Raw genomic sequence first — 18,362 nt, forward strand, 5'->3', positions numbered from 1 at the left:
CCTGCACAGGGTCAGGATACTGCACCAGCATTTACAGCCATGCACATCGATTAGCTGATTGTCACTCCCTCTGTTAATCTGACTCCCCAGAGAGGAAGAACCAAGAAGGAACTCCTACTGTTCTCGGGATAACTGATGTTTGGTTTCCTGATCCCCCTTCTGCCTGGAAACAGATCATATGCATCACAGAAACATGCTTGTATAATTAGCGGTAATACTATGCATTTAAAGAACTTAGTCCCTCTGGAGACCTAAAATAAGTTCATAACTATCTTATTTTTAAAACAGCATTTACTTAATAAGTAACATGTCACAGTAATTAGTTCAACAGCTATTTAAAAGGAATTTTAAATGTTTTTTAAAGTATACAGTTGTCAATATAAACAAATGATTACCATTGTCAACTGCATCACCTCCAATCTCAACTCAAAGCCAAACAGCCATTTAGCTATCAATGTGCACTTGTTCCACGTATGTGTGTACATTTGTGCATTTCTGTGCTTATATGCGCCTAATCATTTCTTGGCTAAACCTCCTAGGAACTCTCCACCATTTCTCCACATTCCCTAGTAAAAGGGCATGTATCCAGCAGGCACTCAATAATTGCATGTTGATGACCATGATGATAGTAATGTACAGTGTAAGGTATAGCACTAAATGTCATTTTTCTTTTGCTCCAGGCCCTCTCCCACCACCTCCTCCAATGAACAGAAATGGCAGCACATCTCGGGCCCTGCCTGCCACCCCTCAGTTGCCATCCAGGAGTGGAACAGACAGTCCCAGAAGTGGGCCCCGGCCTCCGCTTCCTCCCGACAGGCCTGGCACTGGGGTGCCTCCCCCACCTCCACCATCAACATCAATTAGAAACGGCTTCCAAGACTCTTCATGTGAAGGTGAGGTGTGGTCCCGGCTCCTTGGAAATGTACAAGCTATAGTAGGGCAGCAGTTGAATGGCAGGTGTGTTTGTGTCTGTTTGTATGTTTGCATTAACATTTCGTGTTTGTGTGACCCTCATTGTTATCATACTGCACAGCACTAATCTAAGCACTCTAGGGCCCACCATGATTTCAAATGAAAAATACTAATCCCCCTTCCTCCACTCCCCAAAAAGGCAGATCATTTTTCTCTGTTCCTTGTTTGAGTCTCATTTTGGTTAACTTTCCAGAGGTTCCAGAATTCTGAAAAGAACCATTTTTGTAGCTAACCTTATACCTACCTTTCTGAACAGTTCATGGTGGGTAAGAGGCCCAATGGCCTGCAGATATTGAGCAGCTTATCTCTGCCATTGTTATCAGAGGGTCCTAGTTATTCCTTCCACTGATGAAGGAATAATTAAGAAAGGCATCCCAAACCTTAGTCCCCAGCTCCTGAGAGGGACTGGCTGGGTCCTAGTCACTCTAGTTAAAGTCACCTGGATCTGTCTTTGGTTTGATATGCAGACCACTATATTTTATCGCTGTGCTAATCAGTGACATTTGTAGCACTTCCGGCTTTTCTCTAAACTTCTAGACATAAAACCAGAAGCGATCTCTGCCATTCTCTCTGTATTTCATTCTGTGCCTTTCGTTACATAAGTCTTCCGAGAAGATTGTCTGTTACTGAAGATATTGTTTCTTTCTCTCCCTCAGATGAGTGGGAAAGCAGATTCTTCTTCCATCCGATTTCTGATTTGCCACCTCCAGAGCCATATGTACCAACAACCAAAAGTTATCCCAGTAAATTGGCAAGAAATGAAAGCCGGAGTGAGTATTTCTACGAGGGCAATTGGATGCCTTCATACTTGAGTAGCCTGGGTTATACACAACTGAGGGTTGTATAGGAAATCCAGGTCTCTTGCCTGGAGTCGGGCGATTTCAGAGAAATCACTCCTGGATTTGGAACCATATAAACTCTAGTAAACTCCCTTTCTACACTCACTGAGGAAAATGGAGACATCCAGAATGCATATGAGAAATGATTATTTTAATGTGTCATTACAAGCTCAAAATACCTTGAGTTTGCTAGTAGGTTAAATTTTATTATTTTGCTTGTTTGGACAATCTTTCCCCATTTTGATCTTCCTAAGATGGCACAATTAGAGCCATCTTCTATTCCTACTAGTTTTGAGACTGGCAGAATGTCTAATTATAACAAAAACTCACTGTAACTGCCTTGATCGTTTAAATATAATCATAACTTTACAGAGCATTACATGAAAATTTTAAGTATACCCATAATCTCTCTACATAACATAACAGATATTTTCATTTTACTAGGTTGTCTTCTAATTTTTATCCATCTAATTCTGATTAATTTATATAGTTTAATAATTATAGAGTATGGGTTTTGCTGATGAGATTTATATAGCATTGCTGAGTAAACACTTCCCTATTTTATCACATGGTTTTTATTCTACAGAATTCCATCAAGTCAGCATATAATAATTTAGTTTACCATTATTGGACATTTAGATTGTTTTTTTCCTTATAGATGTAATGCTACCATAAAGAAGTGAATCAGTTTTCCCCTACTGAAAAGAAATACGTGAACAAGAAGAGGAAATAGAAAAACTGATATTTCACAACAATAAATGTATAGAACTAAGGAAGAATTAGCATGAAATATACATATATCACTGATGAGGCCCCATCTTGGAACAGCCTTAGCTTCAGACCAAACTCCCAAGCCAGAAATGAGTGGAGAAAAAGTGTTTGAGCATGTCAAAGAACTGTCACATGATCCTAGTCTTGTCCTCATTGCCCAGCAGAGTTCCTTCATGTACTCTGAGCCTAATGACTCTTTCTTAACACACAGTTCTTAATTTTTGCTTGGTTGGTTCCCAGCCTTAGAGCAGATTAATATCAGCTGAAGTCAAGGTTGGTTAGAAGCAAAATCACTGACTTCGGGGAGAAGAGATAGGTGGCAGTCTTGGGTTAAAGGAGGAGCTAGGAACACAGAGCTCTGCTAGGTATCACAGCACTGGACAATACAGTTGTTTCTGTTGGGTTATTAAGAACAAGACGAATTGTGCTTTGTGCTTCTGTTGAAGAATTCAAAGAATTAGAAAATATTTTAGAAAAATTTCCCTGAAAAAAATGCCAGAAGTAAATAGAATATTGCTGCTTGAAAGGACAAGTTTAATTCCTAGAAAAACTTATTTATGTGGAATACTGCATTCTAGATGATGCCTAATAAAAGAGGTATAACTGTAATAAAATTATCATACAAGAGTTGGTGGTTGAAATTTTTGGTGAAAAAGTCTTCACGTGGGAACAGCATCCTCGAGTTCTCTTCCCCCACCCCACTCTGTGCTATTTGTATATTTACGTCAATAACAGAGCCATCCTCCCCAGCCCCTCTAGATTTTTAATTTAATAGCTGAACACATTCCTTCCCCCCAACTTCCTGTCTTTATGACTGTCCACAGCTTGAGAACTGGAACTAGGCCCTGCTCACTACTGCATCTTCTGAAAGTGGCACAGAGCTTGAAATACAGCAGCATTTAAAAATATTTCTTAGATCGGTAAATTAATTTCCACAGCCCTCCAAAAATGTTTTTGTAGCTTTAAAAAAATATTTCTAGCATTGGGCATGTTTAATATTTTATAATGATAATGGATCATCTCTCTAACACAAAAAAAGTACTATGGAGTGGTTTTATCCTGCTCCTGTACCTGCCTCAGCCTCCAGGCCCACTACCTGGTAGGGCACCCAGACAGCCCTGAACAGTGCCTCCTAATTGCAGCTTTGCACAAGGCCAGCCCTTGTTTTGCTCAACATTTGTGGTGTGTCAATTGACAGTCAAGTCTCCATGACAGATAGCTGATTTACACACAGATGAGTCTTTCCTCAGGTCCCTGCCCAAGAAAAGACTTGGTTGGGATAAAAACAGGAAGAGGCAAGGTAATGGACTGCCACTGTTTTCCTCTAACTCCTCCCCTTGCTCAGAGATTTGTTCTAACTCAGGAATCCCTAAGTGGGCTACTTTGGTTGCTGTCAGGGAAGTGGTGGCCTGCTGAGGAATCCATCAATGCCAGTCCACCTGAGTATCAGAACTGTGGCCTTAGCAGACCTACTCCATTGACTCAAGTCCCTGGTAGACCTACTCACAGCATCTGAGCACCTGGTTTCATGCCTAACACCTGTTAGATCCTCAAAACAAAATGTGCATGGGACAAATGAATTTTTTAATTGTGAATGGATTTTAAACCTAGTTATGGCATGCTGACAGCCCATGAATATGCATAGTTTTTAAAAGAACACTATCAATAGAGTGAAGAGAAAACCCATGAAATGGGATAAAATATTTGCAAATCATATATCTGATAAAAGGTTAATATCTGGAATACATAAAGAATTCCTACAATTCAACAACAACAAAACAACCCAATTTTTAAAATGGTTGAATACCTGCACAGATATTTCTTGAAATAAGATATACAGCTTGCCAATAAGCACATAAAAAGATGCTCAACATCACTAATCATTAGGAAAACACAAATAAAACTACAAATAAAACTACCACTTTACACCTATTAGGATGGCTGCTATCAAAAAAGCATTGTTTAGAAATTAGAAGATATCTAAATGCCCCAAAAAAGGGGAATGATTAGATAAATAAACTACAGTATACTTATATAATAGAATGCAATGTGTCATTAACAATTATATTTGTAAAGAGTAATGACTTTGAAAAATGTTCAAATGGACTATATATGATCCTGTTTTTGGAAGGAAAAAGGGAACTGTTTATATATGGAAAATATACATATAATGTTATTGGTTATCTCTGGGTGGTAAAAGCATTGGTGAATTTTTGTTTTGTTTTTCTCATCCGTATTTTCTCAATCTATAATATATATATTATATGTAATGTATAATCACACATACTACGTGAAGAGAAAAAAAGTGACTTTTTAAAAACTTTAAGTTCGCACAAGTACTTGGTAGCCAGTGGTAGGTCATCCTTCTCTAGTAAAATTTGTTCAGATCCTTACTTGCTTCTTCCCCTCATCTCTCATGCACATGTGCAAGTTATTTACAGCCTTGATCATGGCGGGGGGCGTGTAGTGGGTTCTTTTGCAACCATTCTTAAGTTTTACAGTGAGAACATAAGCTTTCTAACCAAAATTTATATTTTGTCTATTTTTTCATCAAGGTGGATCCAACCGAAGAGAAAGGGGTGCCCCACCCCTTCCTCCTATCCCGAGGTGATCCTTGCCTGCTCTTCTCCACCCAAGCCCAAGAGCTCCTTCTGCTGTTGCTGTCCAAGTCGCACACCCTCCTTCTCTTGCCTTCCCTTGTCCCCTTCATGATGGCAATAGGGAAGAAGGGAGGTGATGTGGGAATGCATGTGTGCAGGGTGTGTATGCAGTAAAGAAATGCACCTCGCTTTTTATATTGTGTATATTCTTAAAGCTATTGCTTGCTTCAGCTATAGCCTGTTGGCTGCTTTGGGGATCAGTATAGGCTTTTGTGGCAAGTAGGCAGCGATGAATTGTGTCCCAGCTTTCAACCCATGAAATTCAAACATTCACTGCTTTTTTGCTACAGATCACGATATTAAGGTCCCTGAGAGCTGTTTGCTTCCATGCCTTTTTTGCATGTTTGGCCTCCTGTTTCCATGAACCACAGACCACCTAAGCAAGTTGCTTATATGAAATGTTTGCAGTTACAGGCTGTCCAATCTTTGGCCGTCTTGGACAGAGCTGTCCAATAGAAATATAGTGTGAGCCACATATACAATTTTACAATTTCTAGTAGCCACATTAAAAAGGAAAATAGGTGAAATTAACTTTAATATATTTTATTTAACCGACATCCAAAATATCATTTCAAACTGCAATCAATATAACAATTTTAATGAGATATTTTATATTCTTTTTTTGGTACTAAGTCTTCAAAATCTGGTATGTATTTTACACTTAGAACACATCTCCATTCAGACTTGTCACATTGCAAATGCTCAATAGCCACACATGGTTGGTGGCTTCCATGTTGGACAGCACAGGTCCAGAAGATAGAGGCTAGTGCAAAAACCTCTTGTTTAAAAAACGAAAAAGCAAGATGAGCTTTAGCAATTCAAGAGGTAACTAAAAATAAAGTTAGGACCCAACACCTTGTTTGGCAAACAGCTTTCCTTAGATTTTTCTCCCTTATTTCCCTCTTCCCTGGAAATCTGTATGCAGATGTTGCTTCACAGTACCAAGGTCAGAAATTGATATAATAGGGTTTACAGTCATGTGGAATAAAGCCATTGGAGAGAAACTGAAAGCCAGTTGGGGCTCTGGGGCTTAGAAGCAGCTGCCTTGAGCTCATCTGTCGGTTGGCCTCCTGCCTTATGCATGGGAAGTGGCTTCATTCCTCTCCAGCTCAGCGTGCTCCTTAGGGCAGGAGGCTCATAGGCTCCATAGTTGTGGGGAAAGTCAGGGAAAGGTAGCAAATCAGAAATGTGGAAGAAGGGGACAGTTTTGAGTTGATGGACAAAACTCTAAAAATCTAAATCTGGTGATTATGGGGTTGAGAGAAAGAGACTGCTGCAGGAAATTGGAGGGAACTTGTTTTGAATCTTTCTGGGAGAATCATTTGCCTTGGATCTATGCAAATAAAGCTCCCCCAGAGGACCATAGGGATGAGCCAGCCTTGCCCTTTTTGTATGGTTTTGTTTACAAAACTTTACTGGGACTTTTAAATCTAGCTATACACTTGGAAAAAAAGATTTCCATTTAGATGTTTTATATGGTTAATTATGTTTAAAATTTACCATTACTTATTTTTTTAAAGTTCACAGCTATATATGTATATGTATATCTACCTAAACTTTGTATTATGGTTTCAGTGAATTGTTCATGTATTACTGGGAGATGCTAACAAGAAATCAATCCAAAGAAAAATTTGAAAGAAGCATTCCTATTTATAGAATAAATGTTTCATTTATATAAAAGCAAAAGAACTTAGAGTTCTAATAATGGGATGTCTAATAACTTATGAAGTTGCCCATTTGAATCTGTTGTATTTTTATAACTTTCCTTGCCAAAGTCCTGGGCTTATTAAGTACATTAGAGAATTTGGGTTCCCCGCCCACCACCATTAATTTGTCTTTCATACGTTCACTTGAGGGCCTTTACCCAAAGAAAATCAAGAAACATAAAGGTGTAACAAGCTTGGCAAAGTATTTTCAAAAAAAGTTTTTAATCTCTAATATTTTGGTAATATAGCAGCAGCATCTTATTTTGAATTCTTTGATCAGATATCAATAGTTGGTAAAAATCCCTATGATAAAGCCTAATGACCCACTTCAGAAAAGATGGAGTTGGGCCTTCCTAGCAAATATGGCAGAGAAAAGTCTGACCCAAAGAAAATGGGTCTGAATTTTGTAAAGTGTAGTAAGTATGGCCAATTTCCTTATATATCCCAATTTTGCAGATACCATCCTAAGTTTGAAGCAGGGTCACAGCTCAAAGTTGCTATTCATCCAGGATAGAGATGTTTTAAAATGTATTTTTTAAGTGAATATTCCATTAATACATGTACACCCTTTCTTTGAAAGTTAGAAACCTAATCACATCCCAAAGTTTGAATGAGGTTCTATGCTAAAATCGTCAACTATGGCAGATCACAAAAATTAATAGTTACTTCCCTGAAACCAGAGCTTACATATGTTTTTTCCCCATAAAATTTCCAGATAAATGTATTCAAGATGCAATACAGTATCTTAATATTCACATATTTTATAATGAAATGTATTACAGTATTAAAATTCAGTGTTCAGTATTTATTTCAATATGCATTTTATTTAGTAAAAACCAAGAAAAATGTTTAATCCAGTGGTGCCTTACTTGGTGATTTGCAAGAAATTGACTTTTTATGTCTAAGTAGCAGATTATTTGCATATTTGTAAGAACTGTTAGGCCTTTATAGTTTAACTTGTAATACCAATTTTGTTATTTTAGTAGCAGAAATGTGATGACTGTTAAAGTGCCCAAAATTTTCTGGCATGAAATTAATTTTTCCCTATTTATAGTCAGGGGCTGTAAAGAAAGAAAATGTTTTTCATACCACTGCATTATGTAAACATGCACATTTTGGTACCTATGTCATCAGGGTAGTTTATATGGTGGGGTAGGACCTACCCTAGACATCTGTGTCTTTGTAAGTTAGCCAGACAATAAATAAATGCAGAATGATAAGACTGTCATCTGGTGGGTTTTATTTTAAGTACTCTCTATACAAATATAAATAAATGAAAAAGCAAGTGTCTGTTTTCTGCTTTATACTCTGGTAAAGAAAGACAAACTCAAAAAAAAAGAAGAAGAAGAAGATCCACAAAGTAAGTAAATATTCAGTGCATCCACTTTCTAATCCCCTTGATTTCCTGAGAACTTGCATTTTAGTCAAAATCTGTAGTCTGCTTCCTTGAGGCAAATGCTGCTTCTACTCTGAAGTAAAGGATGGATGGTGGAAGCAATGGAAGATGTAATTACAAAGATTATCACTGACACTGATAAACAAGGAAAGGCCAATGGGAATTTAGGAGGCCTGATAGTTTTTCTGTTTTGGAGGGTTTTTTTGGACAATTACTGTATTTCTAAAATAAAAAAAAAAAAAATGATTTGCAAACTGAACTTAAACATTTGTAAAAACTGAGATTCTTAATTTATAGCTTCAATAAATTCAGTACTAAGCTGTACTACAATAACCTTTCTTTCTGGACACAAAAATTCTCTTTTAAAAACTCCATTGATCATTCCCATTGTGATCTCAGAGACACAGTAACCTACTTCAGTGCTTGAGATGGAAAAAGCACAGAGAAAACCTTAAGTTAGTTGTCTTTGACTTCTAAAATCCCTCTCCAATCTCCAGGTTAGTGTAGCTTCCTTCAGTCTTGGTAATCTTGACACTGAAGCATAACTGACTTGACCTTTGCCCCTTTCCTCCTTGGGGATGCCACTGGAGGGCAGGCAGAAGCACAAGATATAATTTCCGCCACCTGTCTTCCTAGACAGGAATTAATTGTAAACATCTCTATTCCTTTCCTAACTTTATCTCTTTTGTTGGCTTTCCAACCTCACTCTTCTCCTGCAACTATTCCCAACAAGCAATTAATTCACTTAGAGAATTTCTCAGGGTTCAAAAAAAGGTATCCAGAAGTGAATTCAGGTAAACCCAGAATTCTGCATTAGGGACACATGCAGTGGGGGAGGTGGTATGCATCTGCTGTTCCTTGTCTCTATGACTACGATGTCCTCTCTTCTCTTGGTCTAACTTACTCCTCAGTTTTCAAAATCTCATCTTTTGCTGACTGCTTGAATATATTTTTCAGGGACATACTTTACCCGCCTCAACATTACTGAGGGACTTCCCTGGTGGTGCAGTGGTTAAAAATCCACCTGCTGGGCTTCCCTGGTGGCGCAGTGGTTGAGAGTCCGCCTGCCAATGCCGGGGACACGGGTTCGTGCCCTGGTCCGGGAAGATCCCACATGCCACGGAGCGGCTAGGCCTCTGAGCCATGGCCACTAAGCCTGCGCGTCCAGAGCCTGTGCTCCGCAACGGGACAGGCCACAACAGTGAGAGGCCCGCGTACCGCAAAAAAAAAAAAAAAAAAGAATCCACCTGCTAATGCAGGGGACACAGGTTCAATCCCTGGTCCAGGAAGATCCCACATGCCATGGAGCAAATAAGCCCGTGTGCTACAACTACTGAGCCTGCGCTCTAGAGCCCACAAGTCACAATTACTGAGCCCATGCCCCATAGCTACCGAAGCCCACATGCCTAGAGCCTATGCTCTGCAACAAGGGAAGCCACCACAATGAGAAGCCCACGCACCGCAACAAAGAGTAGCCCCCGCTTGCCGCAACTAGAGAAAGCCCACACGCAGCAACAAAGACCCAACGCAGCCAAAAATAAATTTAAAAAAGAAAAAAAAATTACTGAGACTTCTTCATGCTGCTGTCCACGGCTATTTGTTAGTCCATGCTATGACTATATCACATTTATTCATTTCACTGTTGATGGAAATTTCAGGTGGTTTTCAGTCTTTTTATTTATTACAAATAATGCTGTTATAAATAATTGTATACTTGTCTCCTGGTGTACATTTGCAAGAATTTTGCTAGTGTCTATAAGTGTGTAGGAATGGAATTGACGGGTCAACTTTAATAGGTGATGCACTGATTTCTACCGTGCTGCAGCATATGTGACATCCTCTTGCTCCATGTCTTTATGAACACTTGATTATCGGCAAGGTTTTTAGAGAAGTTTCTTTAGCATTTCTCTTTTTCTTATAAATTTATTTATTTTTATTTTTGGCTGTGTCGGGTCTTCATTGCTGCACGCGGGCTTTCTCTAGTTGTGGTGAGCAGGGGCTACTCTTCGTTGTGGTGCGTGGGCTTCTCATTGCAGTGGCTTCTCTTGTTGGGGAGCGTGGGCTCAAGTAGTTGTGGCACGCGGGCTCAGCAGTTGTGGCGCACAGGCTTAGTTGCTCTGTGGCATGTGGGATCTTCCCGGATCAGGGCTTGAACCCGTGTCCCCTGCATTGGCAGGCAGATTCTTAACCACTGTGCCACCAGGAAAGTCCCTCTTTAGCATTTCTTGTAAAGCTGGTTTGGTGGTGCTGAATTCTCTTAGCTTTTGCTAGTCTGTAAAGCTTTTGATTTTCTCCATAAAATCTGAATGAGAGCCTCACTGGGTAGAGTATTCTTGGTTGCAGGTTTTTCCCTTTCATCACTTTAAATATATTGTTCTACTCCCTTCTGGCCTGTGGAGTTTCTGCTGAAAAATCAGCTGATAACCTTACAGGGATTCCCTTGTATGTTATTTGTTGCTTTCCCCTTGTTGCTTTTAATATTTTCTCTGTCTTTAATTTTTGTCAATTTGATTAATATGTGTCTCAGTGTGTTCCTCCTTGGGTTTATTCTGTATGGGCCTCTCTGTGCTTCCTGGATTTGCGTGAGTGTTTCCTTTCCCATATTAGTGAAGTTTTCGGCTATTATCTCTTCAATATTTTCTCAGGCCCTCTCTCTCTGTCTTCTTCTTCTGGGACCCCTCTAATGCGAATGTTGGTACATTTAATGTTGTCCCAGAGTTCTCTTGGACTGTTCTCACTTCTTTTTATTCTTTTTTTCTTTATTCTGTTCCACAGCAGTGATTTCTACCAATCTGTCTTCCAACTCACTTATTCGTTGTTCTGCCTCATTTATTCTGCTTTGATTCCTTCTAGTGTGTTTTTCATTTCAGTTACTGTATTGCTCATCTCTGTTGCTCATTCTTTAAAGCTTCTAGCTCTTTATGAAACATGTCTTGTATCTTCTCAGTTGGTGCCTCCATTCTTTTTCTGAGACCTTGGATCATATCTACTATCATTACTCTGAATTCTTTTTCAGGTAGATTGCTTATCTCCACTTCACTTAGTTGTTCTTCTGGGGGTTTATCTTGTTCCTTCATCTGGAACATATTTCTCTGCTGTCTCATTTTGTCTAACTTTCTGTGTTTGTGGTCTCTCTTCCTCAGGCTGCAGGATTGTAATTCTTCTTGGTTCTGGTGTCTGTCCCCTGATGGGTGAAGTTGGTCCAGGGGCTTGTGCAGGCTCGCTGGTGGGAGGGACTGGTGCCTGCCCACTGGTGGGTGGAGGTGGGTCTTGTCGCTCTGGTGGGCAGAGCGATGTCAGGCAGCTGTTAACTCAGGATGACTTTAGGCAGTCTATCTGCTGATGGGTGGGGCTGTGTTCCCACCCTGCTGGTTGTTTGGCCTGAGGTGTCCCAGCACTGGAGCCTGCAGGCTGTTGGGTGGAGCCAGGTCTCAGTGCTAAAATGGCAACCTCTGGGAGAGCTCACGCCAATGAGTATTCCCTGGGGCATCCGCCACCAGTGTCCTTGCCCCCCCAGTGAGCTACAGTTGACCCCCACTTCCCCGGGAGACCCTCCAAGACTTGCAGATAGGTCTGCCCCAGGCTCCTATGGTATCACAGCTTTGCCTTGGGTCCCAGTGCACATGAAATCTTGTGTGTGCTCTCCAAGAGTGGAATCTGTTTCCCCCTGTCCTGTGGATCTCCTGCACTCAAACCAAGCCAGCCTTCAAAGCCAAATGCTCTAGGGGCTCCTCCTCCTGATGCCAGACCCCCAGGCTAGGGAGCTTGACATGGGGCTCAGAACTCTCATGCCTGTGGGAGAACCTCTGTGATATAATTATTTTACAGTTTGTGGGTCACCCACCCAGCAGGTATGGGTTTTGATTATATTGCAAAAGCACCCCTCCTACTGTCTCCTTGTGGCTTCTTCTTTGTCTTTGAAAAGAATATCTTTTTTGGTAGGTTTGAATCTTTTTTGTTAATGGTTGTTCAGCAGTCAGTTGTGATTTTGGTGTTTTCATGAGAGAAGGTGAGCTCAAGTCCTTCTACCCACCATTGTGTCTCCAATTCTGATAGTTTTTTAAATTATCTGCTCTGTGTTTGTATACATACCTTACTATAGTATAATGGTTAAGAGATTAGGAATACCTGCTTTCACCTCTTCCTTCAAGTCACTTAATTGCTCTAAGCCTCAATTTCCTTATCTAGAAAGTGAGAAACTATCTTATATTAATAAGTGCATTAAATGAGATAATGTAATCAGTGCTTAGAATAATGATTTATTCTAAGCACTCAGTAAGTGATGGCCACTATTAGTAGAAATAAATATTTATATAATGATCCCAAATTAACTGGAACCAAACTGACCAGAAGGGGATGAACTAGTGTACTATTTATTTTTGGCTGAGTTGGGTCTTTGTTGCTGTGTGCGGGCTTTCTCTAGTTGTGGCGAGCAGGGGCTACTCTTCGTTGGAGAGCACAGGCTTCTCGTTGCAGTGGCTTCTCTTGTTGCGGAGCAGGGCTCTAGGTACACAGGTTTCAGTAGTTGTGGTACGTGGGCTCAGTCATTGTGGCACACGGGCTTGGTTGCTCCACGGCATGTGGGATCTTCCTGGACCAGGGATCGAACCCATGTCCCCTGCATTGGCAGGCGGATTCTTAACTACTGCACCACCGAGGAAGTCCCTAACTAGTGTACTTTTAAAGGAAAGGGGCAATATCAGAAAAAATATCTGTATCAGAAATGTAAAGCAAACTCTAGACAGAGGTCACTTAATGTGCTATCAGTCCCTCACACCTCACGGGCCTGGGAAATGAAAATTCCTATTGCTTCAGTAATCAAAGAAACGATTAGATTCAATTTGAAATCATAGAAATTAAGACCTGGAATGAATCTCATATATAGGGCAGCCTTAGACTTTACGATCCACAGTGGAACACTTTTGAAAGTGGAAGGGAATGCTAATTATAGTCACCTTGGTACAACTGGTATAAATCAGGGCTGCCTTGGCAAACTGGGCCATGTGGTCACCCCACTCAGAGGTCATCAACTCCAGTCCTCTGATCTTACAGATGTGTAATTTAAGACCCCAAGTCACATACTACCGATGGCTAAGCAGCATAACTCTGCACCACACCACACTCCCTTCTTTATAATCCTTCCTCCCTCTAGCTAAAGTCTCTGTTTCATGTGTCTTTCACATTTGCTGGAAAGAAAGGTCAAATGACAAGTTAGAGTCAGAGAATGAACCCTGGACACAGAAACTTGGATCTGAATCCTAGCTCTGCCACTTGCTCCCTGGAAGGCCACCGACAAGTTATTTTAGTCCTGAGATCTAGTTTTCCTCCACTGCAAAATGGTTACAAGGCTTAAATAAATATACAGACATCAGCAAAATATCTGGCATATGTCAGGCGCTCAGTGAAAGTTCCATTTCCTAATCCTTTCGCTGTCAAACCTAGGCCATATTCAGGAAGAAATTTTCAGTGCATTCAAAAGAGTCTGATAAAATTTAATTACAGAATTCTTAGGAATAAAAAATGCTTTCAAAACTGTCCTTATCTGTTCAAACTGGAACCATTCATTTGGTTCATTCATCCATTCAAGGAATTTTTATTGAGCACTTACAGCTACACCACAATCAAACCAATGTCCCCACCATAATTCTACCGGTCAAATGACCTCTGAGAGGCAGTTAAGGAGGCCAGCATTCCTGTTCCCACCAGGCACGGGTGCTACTTCAGTCACCCAAGCAACAGAGGACTTTCTATTAAGGCAGGAAGTGAATACTTTATTTTCCCCCTCTAAGTAATTATTTGGTTTCTTTTCTCCTTAAACTCAGTGGGTAAATTACATTGATTGATTTTTTTCTTTTAATTCTTAAACCTACAGGAAAATTGGAAAAAAGAAAAGGACTGTATTTTTAAAAAGTTCTGATGGCCAATAAATGATAGGGTTTTGTTGTTGTTTTTGATTAATTTGAAAAGTCAACTCAAGGATTCCCAGCTCCCTAAGCATTCCAATTAACTGAAGGCTTCCTGAATGCATAATTGACAGTGGCCCCTTCTCTGCTGTCTTCCCTACAACCCGGCTTCCCTCCACTCTGAGCACTTGGCACTTAATGTCTATCTCTGGAGCTACATTTAGCATATACATGTGTCTCTTACTGGTAAATGTTTGGAAATGCCCCACCCATCAACATTCTATCACAAATCCCTTTGTCTTAAAATGTTGCTTCCAGTATTACAGAGGCACATTTACAGGAAGCTAATGAAACCAGCTTTGTGACCTCTACTTGCAAGGACTGATCCCTTCTAATTACTCACTTTTATATCAAATATTTAAATTTATGATTGTATGGGTTTTTTTTAACAATAGAGCACCCTAAATTGTCTAAAGCTTCAGGCCTCACAAAACCTGGATCTGTCCTTGCATTATGGCCCTCCCTAGCTTCTGATGTAGAACCTGAACAAAGTGGATGTCTTAAAAACTTTAAGCCACCAGCTTTCCGTAAGAGTGACATGAGAATCCCAGATAAATATGAGACAGCAAAAGTGTTTTCCTCCTCTCTACTCATAGAGTGGCCTATAGATATCAATATTTCTAAAATCATTCAGTCATTGCACTGCCCACATTGCATTATTGTCAGTTAAAGGTCCCACAATGTCACCTATCTAGGAAAACATGTTCGACTTTTTTTTTTTTTTTTTTTTTGCGGTACGTGGGCCTCTTACTGTTGTGGTCTCTCCCGTTGTGGAGCACAGGCTCCGGACGCGCAGGCCCAGTGACCATGGCTCACGGGCCCAGCCGCTCCGCGGCATGTGGGATCCTCCCGGACCGGGGCACGAACCCATGTGCCATGCATCGGCAGGCAGACTCTCAACAACTGCGCCACCAGGGAGGCCCCCATGTTCGACTTTTGAGGTGCCTGGGAAACAAGTCTGGATGTTATTAGACATCGAGCTCAAATTTAACTTAAATCTTGACCAGGAAGATGCCTGTCAGAATACCTGTAATACCCATCATGGACTTAACACAAATGTGTCTTAGTCAAGAGTAATTCCCACCCTTTTCCTGTTTTCTGTTTTCTTAAGTTAGTAAGTTAAAGGTCACCTGTGAAAATGCTATCTATTTCAGATAGGTCCCTGAAACAAATAGCAGCAGATAATTGAGAAAACCCTAATGCTTTATGGACCTACTGTATTCCCCTAGGTGCATTTTCACATTTATTCATTTAAATCATCAACAAACACTGATAAACTATGATTTATTGGACTTCCCTGGTGGCGCAGTGGTTAAGAATCTGCCTGCCAACGCAGGGGACACGGGTTCGAGCCCTGGTCCGGGAAGATCCCACATGCCACATGCACCAAAACTATTGAGCCTGTGCTCTACAGCCCGTGAACCACAACTACTGAGTCCGCGAGCTGCAACTACTGAAGCCTGTGTGCTGCAACTACTGAAACCCGCATGCCTGGAGCCCATGCTCTGCAACAAGAGAAGCCACCGCAATGAGAAGCCCGCGCGCCGCAACGAAGAATAGGCCCCGCTCACCTCAACTAGAGAAAGCCCACGCACAGCAATGAAGATCCAACGTGGCCAAAAATAAATTAATTAATTTTAAAAAACTATGATTTATTAAGCATTGGAAATACAAAGATCTGCATTGTACAATAGGAAATACTAGTCCTAGAACCAAAGAGGTGAGTTTAAATTCTAGATCCAACAAGAACTTCAGCCAGTAGGCACAACCTCATTCTACCACTGGTTCTGGAATGCTCCTCACAGCTAACACAGGTCTGTTTGGTTGGCTGTGTGCATGAAAGGAAAATTCCCCCTTGATGCTTACTGCTTAGACGTACTCTTGGAGCCAAAAGAATGGATAGGTCCCAAATGAAGCCACCATGGAAAAATGGAAAAACTTAGCTAACACAGTGGTGTAAACATGGTAAGTTTATACCATCAATACACTCCTCTTAATTTACTTATCTGGATGATGACACTTATCTATTGTCTTTATTTTTCATATAACTACCACAAATTATTGATCATCTACTATGTACTACAAAGTGTGCTAAGGTCTTTGCAAATATGTTATTTGCAAATATTACATGTGTTATTATGAACCTCTGTGACTTTACATGTGGTGAAATCAAAATTAGAAATTTACCTCAAGCCACTTATCTTGAATGGATCCAGAAGTCAAACTCAAGGCTGAGTAAATACATTTGAATGAGGAGACATAATATCATTGTCCACTTTTTCTTTGCCAGTTTTAAAAAATACTTATATTTCATAGAAGCAAGGACATTTCAATAAGCCAAAGCAAGGGAAGACCTGATCTTAGAAAAAAAGACAGACTCAAGCAAATACCTCGACCCTCCTCACTCCACTCCACAGTGTGGCACTGGATCTAGGGTGGTCAGGACCTGGGTAAAGACTTGAGCTAAGGACTTAGAGGCAGCCCAGGACATAGTCCAGGTGGGGCAGTGGCAGCCACTGTTGGTGCTCACTCAAAGCAGCACTCCAGAAGCAGCTCAAACTTCTGACAGCAACGTGGCTGTCCAGATTTTCCACAGCTGCCTCACTGCATGCCCCAGCCCAAGCTGAGCCAATGCTCTGGCCCCGCTCCAGTCCCACTCACTCCATGGCAGCACAGCACTAGATCTGGGGCAGCCAAGACCAGGGAAAAGATGCAACCATGGGCTGCATCGAGCAGAGCTGCAGACTTCTACACAGGCAACACACTGGTCCTCTATAACAGCACAAGCCCCACTTGCTTCAGCACTCCACTCCTTCGGGGCAAAGGTCCCAGTGCGGGAGAAGGAAAAATACACACTTAAACAGAACAGAGCCAATGCAAGCCTGACCCTCAGGGCTTCTGCTCCAGCAACTAGGGATCAGACCCCGCCCCTGACAGGACGATGACAGCCAGCGAGCAGAGAGGAAGTCCCACCTCAAACTGTGAGCCTCTAGCTCCTCCATCACCAGCCACACTGCCTACCAGGTGACAGCAACCAGCACAACCTGAGGAAAGACATGACTGGCATCCACATAACTTCCAGCCTTCCCACCAAAGGCACTGGGCACACGCGCTCTGCATAGGGAGGCTTCCACATGAGAACACCTCTTTAAGACCACAATAGGTAACGGTTTACCTAAATTCATAGACAGAGAAAGTTAAGTAAAATGAAAAGGAAAAGGAACTACCCTCAATTGAAAGAACAAGAGAAAACCCCTGAAAAAATAATGAAACAGAAATAAACAATTTACCAGATAAAAAATTCAAAACAGGGTGGCATTCTGGCACAGAGTGGGGCCGGCACAGCTAGTGGGAGGGGGGCATGGAGTGGGGCCCCTTCCCTCAGCCACGAGTCCCACCCCACCCCCCCCCCCCCCCCCCCCCCGCCGGTGAGGCCCACCTGACCAAACTATCTCCTGTGGCACAAGCCCAGGGTGGCTCCAGGCGACCCTCCAGCAGAACCCCACCATGGGCAGCCAGAGCTCCAAGGCTCCCCAGGGCAATGTAACCGCCAAGGAGGCAGCAGGCACTTCCCCCGCAAAGGTCAATGGACAGGAGAACAGCCACAAGAACGGCTGCGTGAAAAGCAGTGGAGACTTATCCCCCAAAGGTGAAGGGGAGTCGCCCCCTCCCCCATGAATGGAACAGAGGAGGCAGCTGGGGCCACTGGCATTGCCATCAAGCCAGCACCCCCTAGCCAGGGCACTGAGGCCAAGGGGGAGGAGACCCCCAAGAAGAAGAAGACATTCTCTTTCAAGAAGCCTTCCAAATTGAGTGGCCTGGCCTTCAGGAGAAATTGGAAGCCGGTGGGGGGGATGATCTGTCTGCCTCGCCACCCACAGAGGAAGGGCAGGAGTGGGGGGAGTTGGTGCCTGCAGCGAGGAAGGCACTGCCCAGGGAGGGAAGGTTGCCGCTACCCGAGAGCCAGGAGCCCCAGGCCAAAGGAGCAGAGGCTGGCGCTGCCTCCAAGGGAGGAGACACAGAAGAGGCAGGGCCCCAGGCACAGAGCCATCCAC

At 41.9% G+C, this 18,362-nt stretch overlaps 2 protein-coding genes and 1 pseudogene across 35 annotated transcripts in view; 2 read left to right on the forward strand and 1 right to left on the reverse strand.

Annotated features, from left to right (window-relative positions):
• WIPF1 (WAS/WASL interacting protein family member 1) overlaps window positions 1–8,176 on the forward strand; it is a 114,657-nt gene extending 106,481 nt beyond the window's left edge. For all 9 annotated transcript variants that reach the window (XM_019922541.3, XM_073807552.1, XM_073807551.1 and 6 more), the window contains 3 exons: window positions 681–893; window positions 1,629–1,742; window positions 5,138–8,176. In XM_019922541.3, coding sequence (XP_019778100.1) covers window positions 681–893; window positions 1,629–1,742; window positions 5,138–5,193 — 383 coding nt within the window. In that variant the 3' untranslated portion in view covers window positions 5,194–8,176. The remainder of the gene's footprint in view (window positions 1–680; window positions 894–1,628; window positions 1,743–5,137) is intronic.
• The window catches only part of LOC141279176 (uncharacterized), a 118,704-nt gene that overhangs the window by 36,380 nt on the left and 63,962 nt on the right, over window positions 1–18,362 (reverse strand). For 18 of the 26 annotated variants that reach the window (XR_012333078.1, XR_012333089.1, XR_012333086.1 and 15 more), the window contains one exon: window positions 1–18,362. This exon is cut by the window's left edge; it is cut by the window's right edge and continues 12,482 nt beyond it. The exons of the other annotated variants lie outside the window; for them this stretch is intronic. The gene's annotated coding sequence lies outside the window, so the exon portion shown is untranslated. 26 annotated transcript variants of the gene reach the window in all.
• The window catches only part of LOC117313002 (MARCKS-related protein-like), a 598-nt pseudogene continuing 50 nt past the window's right edge, over window positions 17,815–18,362 (forward strand).

This window comes from Tursiops truncatus, chromosome 7, assembly GCF_011762595.2.
Source record: "Tursiops truncatus isolate mTurTru1 chromosome 7, mTurTru1.mat.Y, whole genome shotgun sequence".
In the NCBI taxonomy this organism is placed as follows: Eukaryota; Metazoa; Chordata; class Mammalia; order Artiodactyla; family Delphinidae; genus Tursiops; species Tursiops truncatus.